We start from the raw sequence: 17,085 nt of genomic DNA on the forward strand, positions 1-17,085 counted from the left end.
GGACATTTTCCATTGGATTTTCCGACACACAAAGTTGGACAGCAGGAGATAAAATTTTCCGACAACAAAATCCGTTGTCTGAAATTCCGATCGTGTGTACACAAATCCGACGCACAAAGTGCCACGCATGCTCAGAATAAATAAAGAGATGAAAGCTATTGGCTACTGCCCCGTTTATAGTCCCGACGTACGTGTTTTACATCACCGCGTTCAGAACGATCGGATTTTCCGACAACTTTGTGTGACCGTGTGTATGCAAGACAAGTTTGAGCCAACATCCGTCTGAAAAAATCCTAGGATTTTGTTGTCGGAATGTCCGAACAAAGTCCGACCGTGTGTACGGGGCATAACACAACGAATATGATGAAACGAAATGATTAACTTAATGAGCTAATCCGAAACAAAGCAAACGTTTCCGCCATGCACATATCTACAATTCAGTCCTTGTCAAAGTTACTAAAATTCCTAGGCCCCTTTCACACGAACAGACTGATCAGGTTCGCCTGTCCGTTTTTCAGGTGGACCCGATTGGGCCACTCATTGTCCTCTATGGGGAGGCGAATGTCACTGGATATGTGTCCGCTGACATCCGATCCGACAAAATCCGCTGAAAACAGATCAGGTGATAAGTTCGCCATCTGTCCAGTGGATCACAGAGGAGAGCGAGGAGAGGAAGAGGAGAGCGAGACTCTTACAGATCCGTCTCTGCACAGTGAGTAGAGATGGACCTGTCATCCGCCTGCTCAGCGGGGATCAACGGAGCAATCCCAGCTGATCAAGTGGAGTCTGTCAAAACGGATCCGCCCCATGTGAAAGGGGCCTTACTCCTGCTCATTTTTCTTCTTTCAACACATCAACCTCAGGGACAACATGTTCACTCGCTCCCTAATATAGCCTGTCCACTTGTAGGTGCCATTGTTAGTGGTCATAATGTTATTACTGATTAGTATATAACTGCTATAGTTTACCATAAAGGTAAATAATAATAGAAGAATAATTTCCCCAAGGGACATTAGGGAGTGGTGCTCTATAAAAAGGTCCTATTGTCTAAACCATTTTTTTTTAGGGGTTCTACAGTGGGGGTTTTGCTCCCCTCTTCTCTGCCCAGCCTACGGGTCATCAGCTGCCCTCAGCTCCCGGTGGAAAACTCTTGCTGTGGTTGTCCGCAGCTAGAGATGCCATTTCTTTTAATCTTTCTTTTTGAACTATATCCAATTTATTTTTACATGAGTATACCCAGTCAGACACATTTTGGACTCCTTTTACTGAAATTGGATGTACCGTTTAATCTAAGCAACCTGTTTTGTTGTTCTCCATTGACTGTTGAAAACAATATCAATTTATTGAGTGACATGGTTTTTTCCATAGATGCACATACAAACTGACTACGAATGTCTCCTGATGAAGTGGGCGTTGCCCCACGAAATGCATAGAGGTGACAGTGTTCGCAAATGAATATTCAGCATCCTGAATGTACATTATTGAAATGGTGACCTTTCTCTTACATAATAAATGTGAATATGTACTTGATATTTTTTTATGCAAATCAAATACATTTTGTGTTTTTGATACACTTGTTGTACTATTTTATAGAGCACCACTCCCCAACGTCCCTTGGGCAAATTGTTCTTCTATTCTGTATTATTGGGGGCTGAGTGCTGCTCTGGTCTGAGCATGGGGGGCTCTTCTTTTTGTAAGTAAATAATAAATACTACTGCCTGTGAATTAATTGTACTAGCTTTTTCTCCCTGAGCCACAATAACTAAAAAAAGACAATTATTTGTTTATTATAGGACTATAAAGTGATCTCTATTGGTTCACCACTGTTATTTCTCACTGCCAAAAAATTCTGCAGTGATATCCAGAAAGTCAACCAGAAACCTAGTACAGCAAGGGAGTCCAATCAGGTGAGGAATGTCCATGATTTAACAGCATGTGTAATTTTCACAAGTGGAATATTCCCTGATCCCCTATAAATAAGACCAGTGGTCCCCAACCTTTTTGGGACTGGGGACTGGCATTGTGGAAGAAAACAGTTTTTTCGCTGGCAACTTGTCGGGAAAATAGCTGGTGTTAGCGTTTCAATCACCACATCATCACAACACCATGGTTGATATGATGTCAGGATGATTGAAGCGCACAGTGGTGTGGTGGTAGCACTCTCACCTAGCAGTAAGAAGGGTCGCTGGTTCGAATCCCAACCACGACACTACCTGCCTGGAGTTTGCATGTTCTCCCTGTGCCTGCGTGGGTTTCCTCCGGGTACTCCGGTTTCCTCCCACACTCCAAAGACATGCTGGTAGGTTAATTGATCCTGTCTAAATTGTCCCTAGTATGTATGAATGTGAGTTAGGGACCTTAGATTGTAAGCTCCTTGAGGGTAGGGACTGATGTGAATGTACAATGTATATGTAAAGCGCTGCGTAAATTGACGGCACTATATAAGTACCTGAAATAAATAAATAAATATTATTACATTGTAATATAAAATTAAATAGTTCAACTCACCATAATGCAGAATCTGCCACCAGATGCAGCGTGTCACTTGCCATGTCGCCTGCCACCAGATGCAGTGTGTCACTTGCCATGTCGCCTGCCACCAGTTGCAGTGTGTCACTTGCCACGCTGCCTGCCACCAGATGTGGATTGTCACTTGCCACGTTGCCTGCCACCACATGTGGATTGTCACTTGCCATGTCGCCCGTCACCAGATGCGGTTTGTCACTTGCCACGTTACCTGCCACCAGATGTGAATTGTCACTTGTCACATTACCTGCCACCAGATGTGGTTTGTCACATGCCACCAGAAGCAGATTGGCACTGCAGTGGTGACAGCATAGGCATGCGCATTAGTCCACAGAACACAGAGGCAGGCCAGGAGTGGTGGGAGTGGTGGGAGTGGTGGGTTTCGAGTGAGGGAGAACAGTGGTGATGCAGGGCGGGTGGTGAGAGATGATCTAATCTCTCTGCTCCCCCGTCTCACCTCCAGCTGTGTATCGGCCCCGCTATGTGGGTGGAAGAGCGGTGATGTGGGCGGGTGGTAAGAGATGATCTTTCTGCTCACCCGCTATATCTCTAACAGTGTAACGTCCCGCTGTGAAGAGGGAACAGCAGTGATGTGAGAGATGATGTCATCGCTCTGCTCTCCCACCGCCGTCGTACCTCAGACAGTGCAGCCTCCGCAGCCAGGCTGCAAACAGGACACGGCCCCAGGGTTGGGGACCCCTGAATTAGATTTTTGCATTCCCTCCCCTCCGCTGCACTGAGGGAGAGCCAATCCGCAGATCCAGTCGTTCCACAGAGAGGCAGAACGGGGAACTGCCTATGTAAACAAGGCAGATCCCCGTTCTAACAGGGAAGTACACAGAGATCTTCTGTTCCTAGTAATCAGGAACAGTGATCTGTGTTCTTCCTGTCAGTCCATCCCCCACACAGTTAGAAAACACTTGCAGGGAACACAGTTAACCCCTTGATCGCCCCTGTTGTCAACCCCTTCCCTGCCAGTGTCATTTATACAGTAATCAGTGCATTTTTTTACTGATCACTGTATTGGTGTCACTGGTCCCCAAAAAGTGTCACTTAGGGTCAGATTTGTCCGCCACAATGTTGCAGTCCCGCTAAAAATCGCCGATCGCCATGTTTACCAGTAATAACAATTAAAAAAAAGTCCCTAAATCTATCCCCTATTTTGTAGACGCAAACAAATCAATATACGCTTATTAGGATTTTTTTTACCAAAAATATGTAGCAGAATGCATATTGGCCTAAATTGATGAAGAAATTATTTTTTTTTACATTGTTTTTGGATATGTATTATAGCAGAAAGTAAAAAATATTTTTTTTTTTTTCAAAATTGTCAGTCTTTTTTTATTTATAGTGCAAAAAATAAAAACCACAGAGGCGATCAAATACCACCAAAAGAAAGCTCTATTTGTGGGAAAAAAAGAACATCAATTTTGTTTGGGTACAGCGTCGCACGACCGCGCAATTGTCAGTTAAAGTGACGCAGTGCTGTATCGAAAAAAATGGCCTAGTCATTAAGGGGGTAAAACCTTCTGGGGCTGAAGTGGCTAAAGAATATAGCAAGCTGAAGGCAGCAGATATACAAGTAAAACTTATGTAGGGAGATTTGTTTCATCTCTGCGTATCATCTGAGGCTGTTCAATTCACTGGGTATACTGTATGTGAGGGTTTACATCCACTTTAAATGTGGTGGCTGCATTAGTTTTCCTTTTCAGGCTTTTTTCCCTTTATTTTCACCTGGTGATCTAGCCAGTACATCTGTTATTTTTCAACTGTCAAAAGTGTCATTACGGGGTTGAGATAAACCATATACCACTGACAGGGATGATACCTCCCAACATTTTGAGATGGGAATGAGGGACACCTACTTGCAAACGTATTTAGGCATAGGACACGCCCCAAACACACCCCCTTAAAGGAGAATTAACCCAAAAAAAAAATTAATTAAATCCACAAGGACTTTTTTTTGCCACTCCTGTTCTTTATATTGGCTTTTAACATTTACAAATGCAGCAATTTTGAATTTAGATAAAAGGTTTCGCGCTGGAAAACACTTTTTGATAAATAAAAGTGCATTTTATATACAACTATATAAGTCAGACCAAAATGAGGGACAAATGAGGAGGAATGAGGGACAGAGGGACATTGGTCCAAATCAGGGACAGTCCCTCCAAATCAGGGACAGTTGGGAGCTATGACAGGAGTGCTTACAAAGGTTGGTTGTTATTCATTTAATTAGAACCTTTATCCCCTAAGTCAAAAACACAGTTTCTGTAACTTCTTAAAAAGTGTTAGCTGGAGTTAGGATTTACTTTGTTGTATCTAAATCTACTAGTCCACCTGACACAGCCTTCTCCAGATAATGCTGCTATCCAAGAATGTGTCCATTGCTCTTCTATAGGCACAGGAGACATCCTGGATAGGAAGTGTGCTACCAGCCAGATTACCAAATGAAAATAAAGGGAAAAAAGACTAAAAAAGAAAATGAATGCAGTCACCAAATTTAGGGATTGGTAAACTGCAATATACATTATATACATATACATATACATATACATTTTTTATTTTGGGTTTAGATGTGCTTTAAGTTTATCAAATGCCAAAACTTTAAGCTTTGCATAGAATAAGGAAGGACCAGCACATTCATATCAATAAAGCATGATGTAAACAAATGTCAGAGTTTTGTTAGCTAGAAGGTATAGGAAGCTGTAAATCTCTTTACACCATATGCAAGTCATGGGATCCTCCAAGGCATTATTTGCAAAGTGTCAAAAGTGGGTGTCCTGCAAGGTGGTAATAACATCACAGTCTCTTTAACCACTTGCCGACCAGCCGCTGTCATTATACTCCTGTGAACAGTCGTAGCTGTACTTGGGTCCCTTTAAGTGGGATAGCAGGCGCGTGCGCCCGCTGCACATCGGGGGTGCCGATGTTCGTGACCGGCGGTTGTGAGGACCTCTGGCCACGAGTGAATGCGGACACAAGAGGCAGAACAGGGACGTGTGCGTGTAAACTCACACATCCCAGTTCTGTGAGGAGAGGAGAGAGATCGTACGTTTCTACGAGCTGGGAACCACAATCTGTCATCTCCTCTGGTCAGTCCCCACCCCCACAGTTAGAACACACACACATAGGGAACACAGTTAACCCCTTGATCGCCCCCTAGTGTTAACCCCTTTCCTGCCAGTGACATTTATACAGCAATCAGTGCATTTTTATAGCACCGATCGTTGTATAAATGCCAATGATCCCAAAAATGTGTCTGATATGTCCGCCATAATGTCGCAGTCCTGAAAAAAATCACAGTTTGCCGCCATTACTAGTAAAAAAAAATAATAATAAAAATGCCATAAATCTATCCCCTATTTTGTAGACGCTATAACTTTTGAGAAAACCAATCAATATATGCTTTTTGAGATTTTTATTACCATAAATATGTAAAAGAATACATATCGGCCTAAACTGAGGAAAAAATTAGCTTTTTTAAAAAAAATAAATTGGGGCTATTTATTACAGCAAAAAGTACAAAATATTGTGTTTTTTTCAAAATTGTTGCTCTTTTTTTGTTTATAGTGCAAAATATAAAAAACGCAGCGGTGATCAAATAGCACCAAAAGAAAGCTCTATTTGTGGGAATAAAAGGACGTCAATTTTGTTTGGGTACAGCGTCGCAGGACCACGCAATTGTCAGTTAAAGCGATGCAGTGCTGTATCGCAAAAAATGGCCTGGTCATTGAGCAGCCAATTCTTCCGGGGCTGAAGTGGTAAAATTTGAACCAATATCATTTTATTGTTGAATATATTGATTATAATCATATATTAGCTTTGTTATATTGCCCTTCATTGTCCTTGACATAAAACATAAGATTTTTCTGTCACAACATAACTATGTATAACATTTTGTCCTTTATGATTTGGTCTGTACTGTATTTCAGCACAATGGAGACATTTTACTAATTCCAATGTCTAATGAAAGCTGTGGTGGTAAGTTGCATTTCTAAAATGTGAAAGTAGATTATAACAGTAGTAGTTTAGTACTGTGTTAGGAATCGATAAATGTGAAAAGTTTGAAGTGAAAGAGTAATTCCACTTTTGTTGGAAAAAAATCGTTCCCCTCCGGGTAATATATGTACATTACAAGGATTTTAACAAACGTTGTTGAAGATTCCTACCTTTTGTTATTTTAAAGAAATCCCTGTGTGTTTGTCTGTGCCCATGTGAAAAGTTAATCTAATGGGAGTGGTTTTATAATTATAAATCAGCTGCTGCACTTGCAGGGCTCTAATGAGGAAAATTGCAGGGTCTGCATCCTTTTAGACGTGATTTCCTATTGGGAATATCTCACCAAAAATTACATTTTTGCTGCAGGGGATGCAGGAAATCTGACTTGTATCTTAGTGCAGACTTCTGGGAAAATCAGTGAGCCAATCACACAAGCAGGAAATGACATAGCTGGGGGTGTTCTGTAGACATCCTGTGTACAGAACACCTCCAGGTAGCCATGTTGCATTTTACAGAAAATAACAGCTCTGCACATTGAAAAGGAAAGGTCATTTTTAATAACATTCAATTACAATATGACTTGAGTCGCAATTGTATATACTATATATATATTTTTTTTTTATTTGCTATTTTTTCCCCAGGAAAGTGGAGTTACCCTTTAAGTGATACTCTTTATTGGCTAACTTGTTATTAAAGAGGCAAGCTTTTATATGGGCTGCCAGCACATCCCATTGCAGCTAAAATCTGACCTTTTCTCTGGAATGTAACGCATTGCAGCACAAGTGTGTTGCCTTAATGCATTAAGGTGCCATTCAAAATGAATGGTCCTGTAGCGCACCAGTGGCTTGTAGTAGAAGCAGTTAAAAGAGGAAAAGCTTCTTCATTTGAGGAACAAGAGTAGAGTCCCTACACAGAACTAGATAGACTGAGCTCTTCAGGACACAAGCTGATGTCCCCTTTACACGGACACACAGATGACCACCAGAGTGGTGGCAGCAGCAGCCCAAAAGTCTCTAACATCTTTCACAGAAGTCTATATTCACAATTGTCCAGGGACAGTTGGTTGCCTCCTTCCAACATCTATTCAACACCTTTCTCCAGTGAAAGCAGACTAGATATTCATATGACAGCCTCTCAGTCAGCTCTCTGTAGCTTTAGCATCCAGGCCCCTCAGCTAGCCCAGCTGAGGCCTCACGAACAGCAAGCACATGGCAGCGCTGCCTAGGTGGGCATCAAGTCCTCCAGGCTGTGTTCCTCTCCTGAAGGAAAAGACCCAGCAGCTATTTGTCTCAAAGTACTTATATAGACTCCCAGCAGCCTTCAAGGCCACCCTCTCTGGGATTGGCCAGGGCTGTATAAATACTCATGCTGCTATATGCATTGCTCCACACTTATGTTCCAGAGAATTCTACTGCTCTCTGGAAAACAGAGGAAACAATCAAACCAGCAGCTGCTGAAACTCTGAACAGACCTAACTAAGCACGCCTGTGACCCGGAAAAGATGCCTGGATCGACACGCGGCTCTTTTAAATCTCTGGGCTATCTGGGCAATTTCCAGGGGGTTTTAGTGTTACTACTGCAACAAAATGTGTGGGTATAGCAGGCTCTGCTCCTGAGCAGCTATGTAAGTAGTTTTGGTAAAGGGTTGCAAGAATAAAATTCTTATGCAGTTTAAAACCTAAAGTTCTTATGTTTCAATCTTTTTATTAAGATTTCAAGTAACTATAAAAACATTATAAAGTAGCAAAGTTGAGTACAAAATTGAACTTTCATCATAGTCAATATACAAGAAAATGGCTACAATGAATGAAGGATGAGGGGTTCAGCCAAGAACTCATGGAAAAGTCCGTAAATAGATATGGGGAACTGCGCCAAAGTGGTCAACCATGAAGAGTCCCGTGTAGTGCTACATGTTCAGCTATATTCTAAGAAAAGGCCTTTTTTTCTGTTTCAGGCTGGGTTCATATATGAGACCGCAGCGGCTCACAGCAGGAGTCCAGTGTGTCCTCGTTCACCGTTTCAGGTCCGAGTTCAGCCCAAATTTTTGGCTGAATTCGCACCTGACTTTGACAAAAAGACAGGACTCCTGTGCAAATCACACCGGAACCACTGTGGAGATATGCGAACCAACTCCATAAAGAGCTTGTCACAATCTCCTGCTGTGCAAATTGGATAAGGCGAAACCCACATTCCAATTCGCACTAGTGTGAACCCAGCCTTAATCTTTATATTAAGATTTCAAGTAATAAAAAGTTCTTCAATAAAGAAGATGCTTCATGCATGTGCAAGTTTGTCCTGTTCAAATGAATCCCTTATTTTCTAAGCAGCATGGTTGGATAAGTTTCTGCTCCATCCAACAACGCTGCTAGAAGGGAGACAGGTTTTTGATTAACAGCTCTGGTTTATGGCAGCAGGGGGCTGGACAAAAGAAGATCACACAGTCTGTAGCTCTGTGTGTCTATCAGGGCTATCTTTCAGTTTTGTGAGTGAGCGATCAGCAATCTCAGGTGTGTTATACAAGGCAAAGGCCCAACATTGATCACTCATTGATAAACTGTGGAAGCTCACACAGCGCTGCAGTCCTCTGTAAACCGTCAGTTGGGCTGTGTATGAGTACAAGCAGTCGAGAGAGACAGAGAGAGAGAGAGAGAGAGAGAGAGAGAGAGAGAGAGAAAGACGAACGCAGAGAGACGCAGCTTTGAATGATCTGTCATTATTATGAATGAATGACCAATGCTGCTTGTTCATTCATAATAGTAAAAGAGCATTCAGGGTTGTGGTTCTGTGTAATATATCTGCAGTTGCTTGTGCACACAGGGCAGATTCTTTAAACAGAGCCAAAACTCTGAATGATCTTTTATGAATGAACAAGCGGCACTGATTATTCATTCATAATAATAACAGATCATTCAGTGTAAAAAGAGGCTTTGTGCTGGCTGTACCTACCCGCACAGGAACACCCATAATTTGGGCTTCAGAGGGGAGTAGAGATACAGCCGGCATATAGAGGTCTGTTTAGAGGACAACAGGGCCATCAATCAGAATGGGACCAAGTGCTAGATACATATTATCAAAACAGGAGCTTTATTAAACAGAAAAGCAAACATTTATTATATTGCAGCTTACCAATTCTTAGATGTGATGGATGCATTAGTTTTCTTTTAGGCTTTCTTTCTTTTATTTTCACCTGGTGATCCTGCCAGTAAGCCTGATCTTTTTCAACAGAACAAGCCGTCCTGAAGATGTAGCAGTTGGAGTGTTGAGGCAAATGATTTACCTCTGATAGGGATACTTACAATGATCATCTTTTATTTATTCATGTAAAACCTTTATCCCTAAAGGAAAACAACTGTTTGCTGTAACTGCTCATGATGTGTGAGCTGGAATTTGGCTTCAATTTATTAGTGTATCTAAACCTGCTAGTGCATCTAACATGCTCCTCCTCCCAGACTGACAATGCTTCTATCCAAGGGTGTCTCTGTTTCTCCTTCATCCAGAGTGTAGGCACTATAATACAAAACTGGTCAGATCACCAGGTGAAAACAGAGGGAAAAATAGCTTAAACGAACAAAGCTACTGCAGCCACCACATTTAATGATTGGTAAATTGCAATACATTACATTTTTGGTTTTGGGTTTAATATCGCTTTAAAAGGCAGAAGGTTTTTTAATCTTAATTCATTCTATGCATTAAGATAAGAAAACCTTCTGTGTGCAGCTCCCCCCCTCAGCCCCCCTAATACTTACCTGAGCCCCATCAGCGATGTTGCATGAGAACCTTGGCTGCCCAGGACTCTACCTCCTGATTGGCTGAGACATTGCAGCGGGCGCCAAGCCATGTCTGAATGGACTCACAGAGCAGATGCCTGGCTCTGGTGGCCCCATAACAAGCTGTTTGCTGTGGGGGCACTCGGCAGGAGGGAGGGGCCAGGAGTGCCAGCAAGGGACCCGAGAAGAGGAGGATCTGGACTGCTGTGTGCACAGAGCAGGTATGTATGACATGTTTGTTATTTTTAAACAAAAAAAACAAGACTTTAGTATCACTTTAAATACATGTTCACATGCAATTTGCAGATGTTCCTTCCATAATCCCCTGTACAACAAGATTTGGAACGGAGAGTTTGAGCACAAGAAGGCAGTCAGGCTCTTCTGCAGTGTTTTTGCACAAACAGTGAAGGTGCAGAAGAAGAGAGCAGTGTGGTGATCTTGATGTTGCTCCTATATTGTCCAGTGGCGGCTGGTGCTCAATCAGATTAGTCTGACATGATCTGCTCTCAGTACAGGCCAGCACATTGTGTGTATTTAAATGATCATTAATCCTACTTTTTAGGAATGATTCCATTAACTTTACTTTTGCTTCTAATAGGAATGAGCCCAGATAGAGGAGGCAGAAAGACTTTGATTTTGAACTGCAAAGGCATTTCCTTTTTTGATTTTACGGGAGTCTCTTCTCTCGCTCAGGTACTTTCTAGCATTGTCTAACTGATATCAGATTGGCTTTTAGAGATACAGTATATGATAGGGAGAAACATAAAGTGAACCTTTGCTTTGCCCATGCAGGTTTCTTTTATGGCAGTCCAGCCAGCAACACATATTCACTTTCACTTCACTCTCTTGCTGCCTTTTCAGCCAGCGGGCGTTTCATGCTTTTGGGTATCGGGAAGCATGTGACCCATTCCTTTCCTCCCATTATGACAGCACTGGTACTTAGTGATTGGCGGCTCAGGCACCCAACACTGTAACATGGGGACAGCTCTAAATATATTCCAAGTTGGCAATTGATACAGGGTTTGCTCTCTTAGCACCCAAAAGCAACAGAGCGACAGGAGAGCTAAGGAAAGGTAAGTATATGTAGCTGGTTCCAGCAGCATTAAAGATAACCTGTTTGTTAGCAAATGATGGCCTTCCTATTCGTGGCTATAGCGGCAGCCAGAGCACCCCTAACCACAAGTCTGATTAGACTAATCTTCCTGGGCATACCAGATCTTGCTCTGTAGTATTCATGCTCTCTTCATCTTGATGTGCGGGTGGCGGACAGTGACCCGATCCTCTGCCCACCCTCCTGCTTGCATGGCTGTACTCTCTCAATCCCATGGGTATCAGGATGCTGGCCCACATCTCCCATGGCTCGGCAGCTATGTGGCATCACTGTAGCTGTACTCTCCTACTCCATCTACCGCGTTACTTGAAGAACTCACACAGAGGCCGCATGCAGATAAATGTATTGTCTACTGAAGATTCGCAGTATATAACAATCAAACAGACCTTGGGCAAAACACAGTTCCACGACAAGCTCCAGACACATTTGCTGTGGAGAGTTTCTCTGAGGCAAGTGATGTACAGTCAGGGCCAGCTAAAGGGGGGCCCAGGATAAAGTACAGTTCTTGGGTGACCATTCACCTCATGGCTACCGTTCCCGTGGCCAGGGCTCTTCTCCTCCTCTGCTAACTCCTCCCACGCTATAGAAGAAATCCTGCCAGGAAGGAAGTTGTGACAGACCTAGCCGGGACAGAGGCTTTTGGAGAGGACTGAATGCAAGCCTCTTGCCTTTTGATTATGGGCCCTGGCTGGTCTGGGCAGAGATGAAGCTGGATGAGAGCTACAGAGCCCTCCGGTGGCATGTATCCCAAGCATGTCCCTGGATAGCGGATGACAGCCCAATGGAAGGCTTAAGCTACAGCGGCTTGGGACTGTTGTATGTGAAGCTGACAGGGGACCCTAACTTTGGGAGTGATTTGGAGTGTCGGTTGGACGAAATCATGGATTTCAGAGAAGGGCTACTGAACATCTCGGAAGTGCATTGGACACTGGAAGATATAGAGTTTCTGGATGGAGGAATGTGCCTGTCCAGTTGACAACCCTGAAATCCTGACTGAAAAGTCAGCAATGTGGCAGAGTAAAAGTGTGCTTTACCAACCTGCCCCCGCAGCTATGGAGGCGGAGGTCTTATGGCGGATGCAGCAAGTGCTGACTGACCTTGATGATCCTGTTTCTGCATGGGATGATCTTGGATGGAGGAATGTGCCTGTCCAGCAGCATGCCAGAGAATCAGCAGTGGAAAATCTGGAGATTGCCATCCCTAAAGCTGAAGTGCTGACCACAGGACAGAGCTCTGCTAACCTCTGCCCAGCACCGATAGCATCTTCTGGGTTCCTTGGACAGGAGATGGTGAACCTCTATCCCCAGACACCAGTTGCAGAGACAGAGGACTTGATAGACTTTTCTGCTGAGGAAGAACAACCTGATGAGCCTCCAGCAGAAGAGCTGCCATCAGGGCCAAAGTTCACTGTGCTCTGCTCAGCACCAACAGTGGCTTCGGCCTTCTTGAGAGAAGAGGTAGTCGGCCTTTCTCCCACAACACTGACAGAGAAATGTGATTTTCTGCCAGCAGCATCTATCGAGTTACAACAAACTTCTCCAGCTGAAGATCTGGTATCTGAACAGAGGGTCCAAGACCTCTGTCCCACACTTTTAGCAATTCCAGAGACTGGGGATTTAATAGACGTTTCTGTAGAGGAGAAACCACCTAGCAAACCCCCAGCAGAAGTGGTGGCAACCAGACAAAGGGTCCAAGACCTCTGCCCCACACTTGCAGCAATTGTGAAGGCCCAGGGTGAGGAGGTGACAGTCTATCGCGAGCTGCAGATCAGGATTCAAGGAGAGAATGCAGTCATCACCTCACAACTGCAGCTTGATCTGGTGTCGGTGGATGGGGCTTCAGTCCCCACCTGTATACCCCAGGGATGCTGGGCAGTCGGCCCAGATCCCCAACAGCATGACGGCGTGAGCCCAGTCCCCCTGTCTTCTCTCCAGTGGCAGAAAGGACTCCAGGGAGAAGGGCCAGTCCAAGCCTCTCCCCAGCGGCGGATACGTTCTCTGAGAGAGGCAGAGGTTGGCTGGGTGAGTAATGCTTTGTTTGGAACAATATGTTTGGGGTACTGTGTGGGTACATTCAGTAGAGGACTGGAACTATGGACTAACTTTGGAGTCAACCCATCTGGGGTCTCCTCCTGTGTTAGTCTCCTGCCGAAAGGGGAGAAATGTGACAGACCTAGCCGGGACAGAGGCTTTTGGAGAGGACTGAATGCAGCCCTCTTGCCTTTTTTATGGGATTATGGGCCCTGGATTTTGAAGGGAACAATACTCTTTGCGAGGTGAATGAGAAATCCAGTCTGATCTGTACTAATCAGACTCAATCGTGTATATGTGTAAATATTGTATATTGTCTCATTCTGTTGTGGACTCTTTGCTGTGATCATTTGGGAAGTGTATCTCTATGAAGGGAGGGGGGATTCCTCCAGCAGCCCCCTGCTGATAAGACTGTTTACTGAGGAGAAGTTTGAACACACCTGACCTGTGTGTCCATTGTCTTCGGACAGTTTAACCCGCCCTCTTTTCCAAGGGTGGGGGGGGGAGAGTCTCTGAGTTATTTTATCTGTTGTGTCCGTGTGATAATAAAACATGTTAGCAGTGAAACAAGTCTCGTCTTGTTTTGTGCTTTGTGAGCGGTTGGAATATCTGATATCTAGAGTCAGACTGGGAGGAAGCGGTATACTGACGGAAGCACTCAAGCGGAATGTGGGACGTTCCGTGACATTGGTGGCAAGTAGCGGGACGCTTCCTGCAGTCTGGGACATCCAAACTTCCACCTGGATCCAAGGTCCGGATAGCAGGAGAGGAGAGGTACAGATACCAGCCGCCATGGAGGAGGAATTCAGAAGGAGGTTGCGAGAGATGCAGATACAGCACAGAGGACCAGTATCAGAGCAGGTCCTGCTGGGATGGTGTGATTCTATTCGCTGTGAGCTCTGGAAAGAAGCGCTAGCCCATGAGCGTCGACACCAGGGAAAAGTTCTCCCCTCCATCCAGGAAAGCTACTGGTCGCAGTACGGATTGCGGGTGCGGTTTTTGGGAGACAGCTGAATTAAGCAGGCTGGTCTGGGCAGAGATGAAGCTGGATGAGAGCTACAGAGCCCTCCGGTGGCATGTATCCCAAGCATGTCCCTGGATAGCGGATGACAGCCCAATGGAAGGCTTAAGCTACGGTGGCTTGGGACTGTTGTATGTGAAGCTGACAGGGGACCCTAACTTTGGGAGTGATTTGGAGTGGCGGTTGGACGAAATCATGGATTTCAGAGAAGGGCTACTGAACATCTCGGAAGTGCATTGGGCACTTGAAGAAATAGAGTTTCTGGCCATTCAGGAATGGGGGCTGGAGATCGCCTACAGATGGCTGCTAGACGTTGCTCAGTGCCAGGGCTGGGCTCCCTTTGCCTGGGACTATTAGGAAATACCAGTTGACAACCCTGAAATCCTGACCGAAAAGTTGGCAATGTGGCAGAGTAAAAGTGTGCTTTGCCAACCTGACCCCGCAGCTATGGAGGCGGAGGTCTTATGGCGGATGCAGCAAGTGCTGACTGACCTTGATGATCCTGTTTCTGCATGGGATGATCTTGGATGGAGGAATGTGCCTGTCCAGCAGCATGGCAGAGAATCAGCAGTGGAAAATCTGGAGATTGCCATCCCCAAAGCTGAAGTGATGACCACAGGGCAGAGCTCTGCTAACCTCTGCCCAGCACCAATAGCATCTTCTGGGTTCCATGGACAGGAGATGGTGAACCTCTATCCCCAGACACCAGTTGCAGAGACAGGGGACTTGATAGACTTTTCTGCTGAGGAAGAACAACCTGATGAGCCTCCAGCAGAAGAGCTGCTATCAGGGCCAAAGTTCCCCAGATCCCCAACAGCATGACGGCGTGAGCCCAGTCCCCCTGTCTTCTCTCCAGCGGCAGAAAGGACTCCAGGGAGAAGGGCCAGTCCAGGCCTCTCCCCAGCGGCAGATATGTTCTCTGAGAGAGGCAGAGGTTGGCTGGGTGAGTAATGCTTTGTTTGGAACAATTTGTTTGGGGTACTGTGTGGGTACAGGCAGTAGAGGACTGGAACTATGGACTAACTTTGGAGTCAACCTTTCTGGGGTCTCCTCCTGTGTTAGTCTCCTGCCGAAAGGGGGAGAAATGTGACAGACCTAGCCAGGGCAGAGGCTTTTGGAGAGGACTGAATGCAGCCCTCTTGCCTTTTGATTATGGGCCCTGGATTTTGAAGGGAACAATACTCTTTGCGAGGTGAATGAGAAATCCAGTCTGATCTGTACTAATCAGACTCAATCGTGTATATGTGTAAATATTGTATATTGTCTCATTCTGTTGTGGACTCTTTGCTGTGATCATTTGGGAAGCGTATCTCTATGAAGGGAGGGGGGATTCCTCCAGCAGCCCCCTGCTGATAAGACTGTTTACTGAGGAGAAGTTTGAACACACCTGACCTGTGTGTCCATTGTCTTCAGACAGTTTAACCCGCCCTCTTTTCCAAGGGTGGGGGGGGGGGAGTCTCTGAGTTATTTTCTCTGTTGTGTCTGTGTGATAATAAAACATGTTAGCAGTGAAACAAGTCTCGTCTTGTTTTGTGCTTTGTGAGCGATTGGAATATCTGATATCTAGAGTCAGACTGCGAGGAAGCGGTATACTGACGGAAGCACTCAAGCAGAGTGTGGGACGTTCCGTGACAGAAATGACCTCACTCTCCTTCTTAGAAGGATTTAAAGTGGTTGTAAACCCAAGATAAAAAAAAAACAAACAAAAAAAAACCCTGCAAGACAAAGGCATAATGAGCTAGTATGCATAGCATATTAGCTCATTATGTATTACTTACCTTAGATCGAAGCCCTCCCCAGCGGTCCTCATTCACTGCTCCGGCCGGCGACATTGCTCCCAGAATTACTTCCGAGTATCGCGGGCTCCGACGCTGTGATTGGCTGGAGCCACAATGACGTCACTCCCGCGCATGCGCATGGGAGCCGTTGGTAACGGCACGGTCTAGCTGAAGCAACGGCACGTACGTGCCATTGCTTCAGTTTGCTTCAGTGCGCATGTGCCAATGATGTCGGCACATGCTAATACAGTGGATATCTCCTAAACCGTGCAGGTTTAGGAGATATCCAGGGTAGCTACAGGTAAGCCTTATTATAGGCTTACCTGTAGCAAAAAGTGTGTTGTAAGGGTTTACAACCACTTTAAAAGAGACACACTCTTAAGTAGGCCACATAGCAGGAAGAGCTTAACCTGTCTACACATTGCATTGAAATAAGGAAGAGATATACAAAATTTCTGAATAAAACACCTGTTGCGTTCCCTGCATGCAATAGATTTTGCCATACACATTAATGGCCAAGTTATGTTTTTTTATCATTTATAAAATATGTTTTAATGAAAACATTCAGTAGTTCTGTACTTATTTTTTCCTCTGATTATTAATCTCAGTACTTAACTGGTTCCCGCCTGCCCACAGTACATTTCCTGTGGGCGGGTGGCACAGGCACATACCCCTAAGTCGCTTAGCACATGCCTACTGCCTAGCCACTCCCCCAGTGGACACAGCAGATTGCGGATCGTGGTAACTGGCTGCTTTGAGTGGCTGAGATGTTATGTGATCGCTATGCGCTCACATGATCTCAGTGTCAACACAACTGTTATGAATGGTTTTATTCATAGTAGAATAAATACAA

At 44.7% G+C, this 17,085-nt stretch overlaps 1 protein-coding gene across 3 annotated transcripts in view; it reads left to right on the plus strand.

Annotated features, from left to right (window-relative positions):
- The window catches only part of SLC26A7 (solute carrier family 26 member 7), a 105,615-nt gene that overhangs the window by 72,697 nt on the left and 15,833 nt on the right, over positions 1-17,085 (plus strand). For 2 of the 3 annotated variants that reach the window (XM_073631938.1, XM_073631939.1), the window contains exons 13-15: positions 1,794-1,907; positions 6,459-6,507; positions 10,891-10,985. In XM_073631938.1, coding sequence (XP_073488039.1) covers positions 1,794-1,907; positions 6,459-6,507; positions 10,891-10,985 — 258 coding nt within the window. Of the gene's footprint in view, positions 1-1,793; positions 1,908-6,096; positions 6,351-6,458; positions 6,508-10,890; positions 10,986-17,085 lie in introns of those variants that run through there. The other variant, XM_073631940.1, reaches the window with a different exon arrangement.

The sequence above is a fragment of the Aquarana catesbeiana genome, linkage group LG05 (assembly GCF_042186555.1).
Source record: "Aquarana catesbeiana isolate 2022-GZ linkage group LG05, ASM4218655v1, whole genome shotgun sequence".
NCBI lineage: Eukaryota > Metazoa > Chordata > Amphibia > Anura > Ranidae > Aquarana > Aquarana catesbeiana.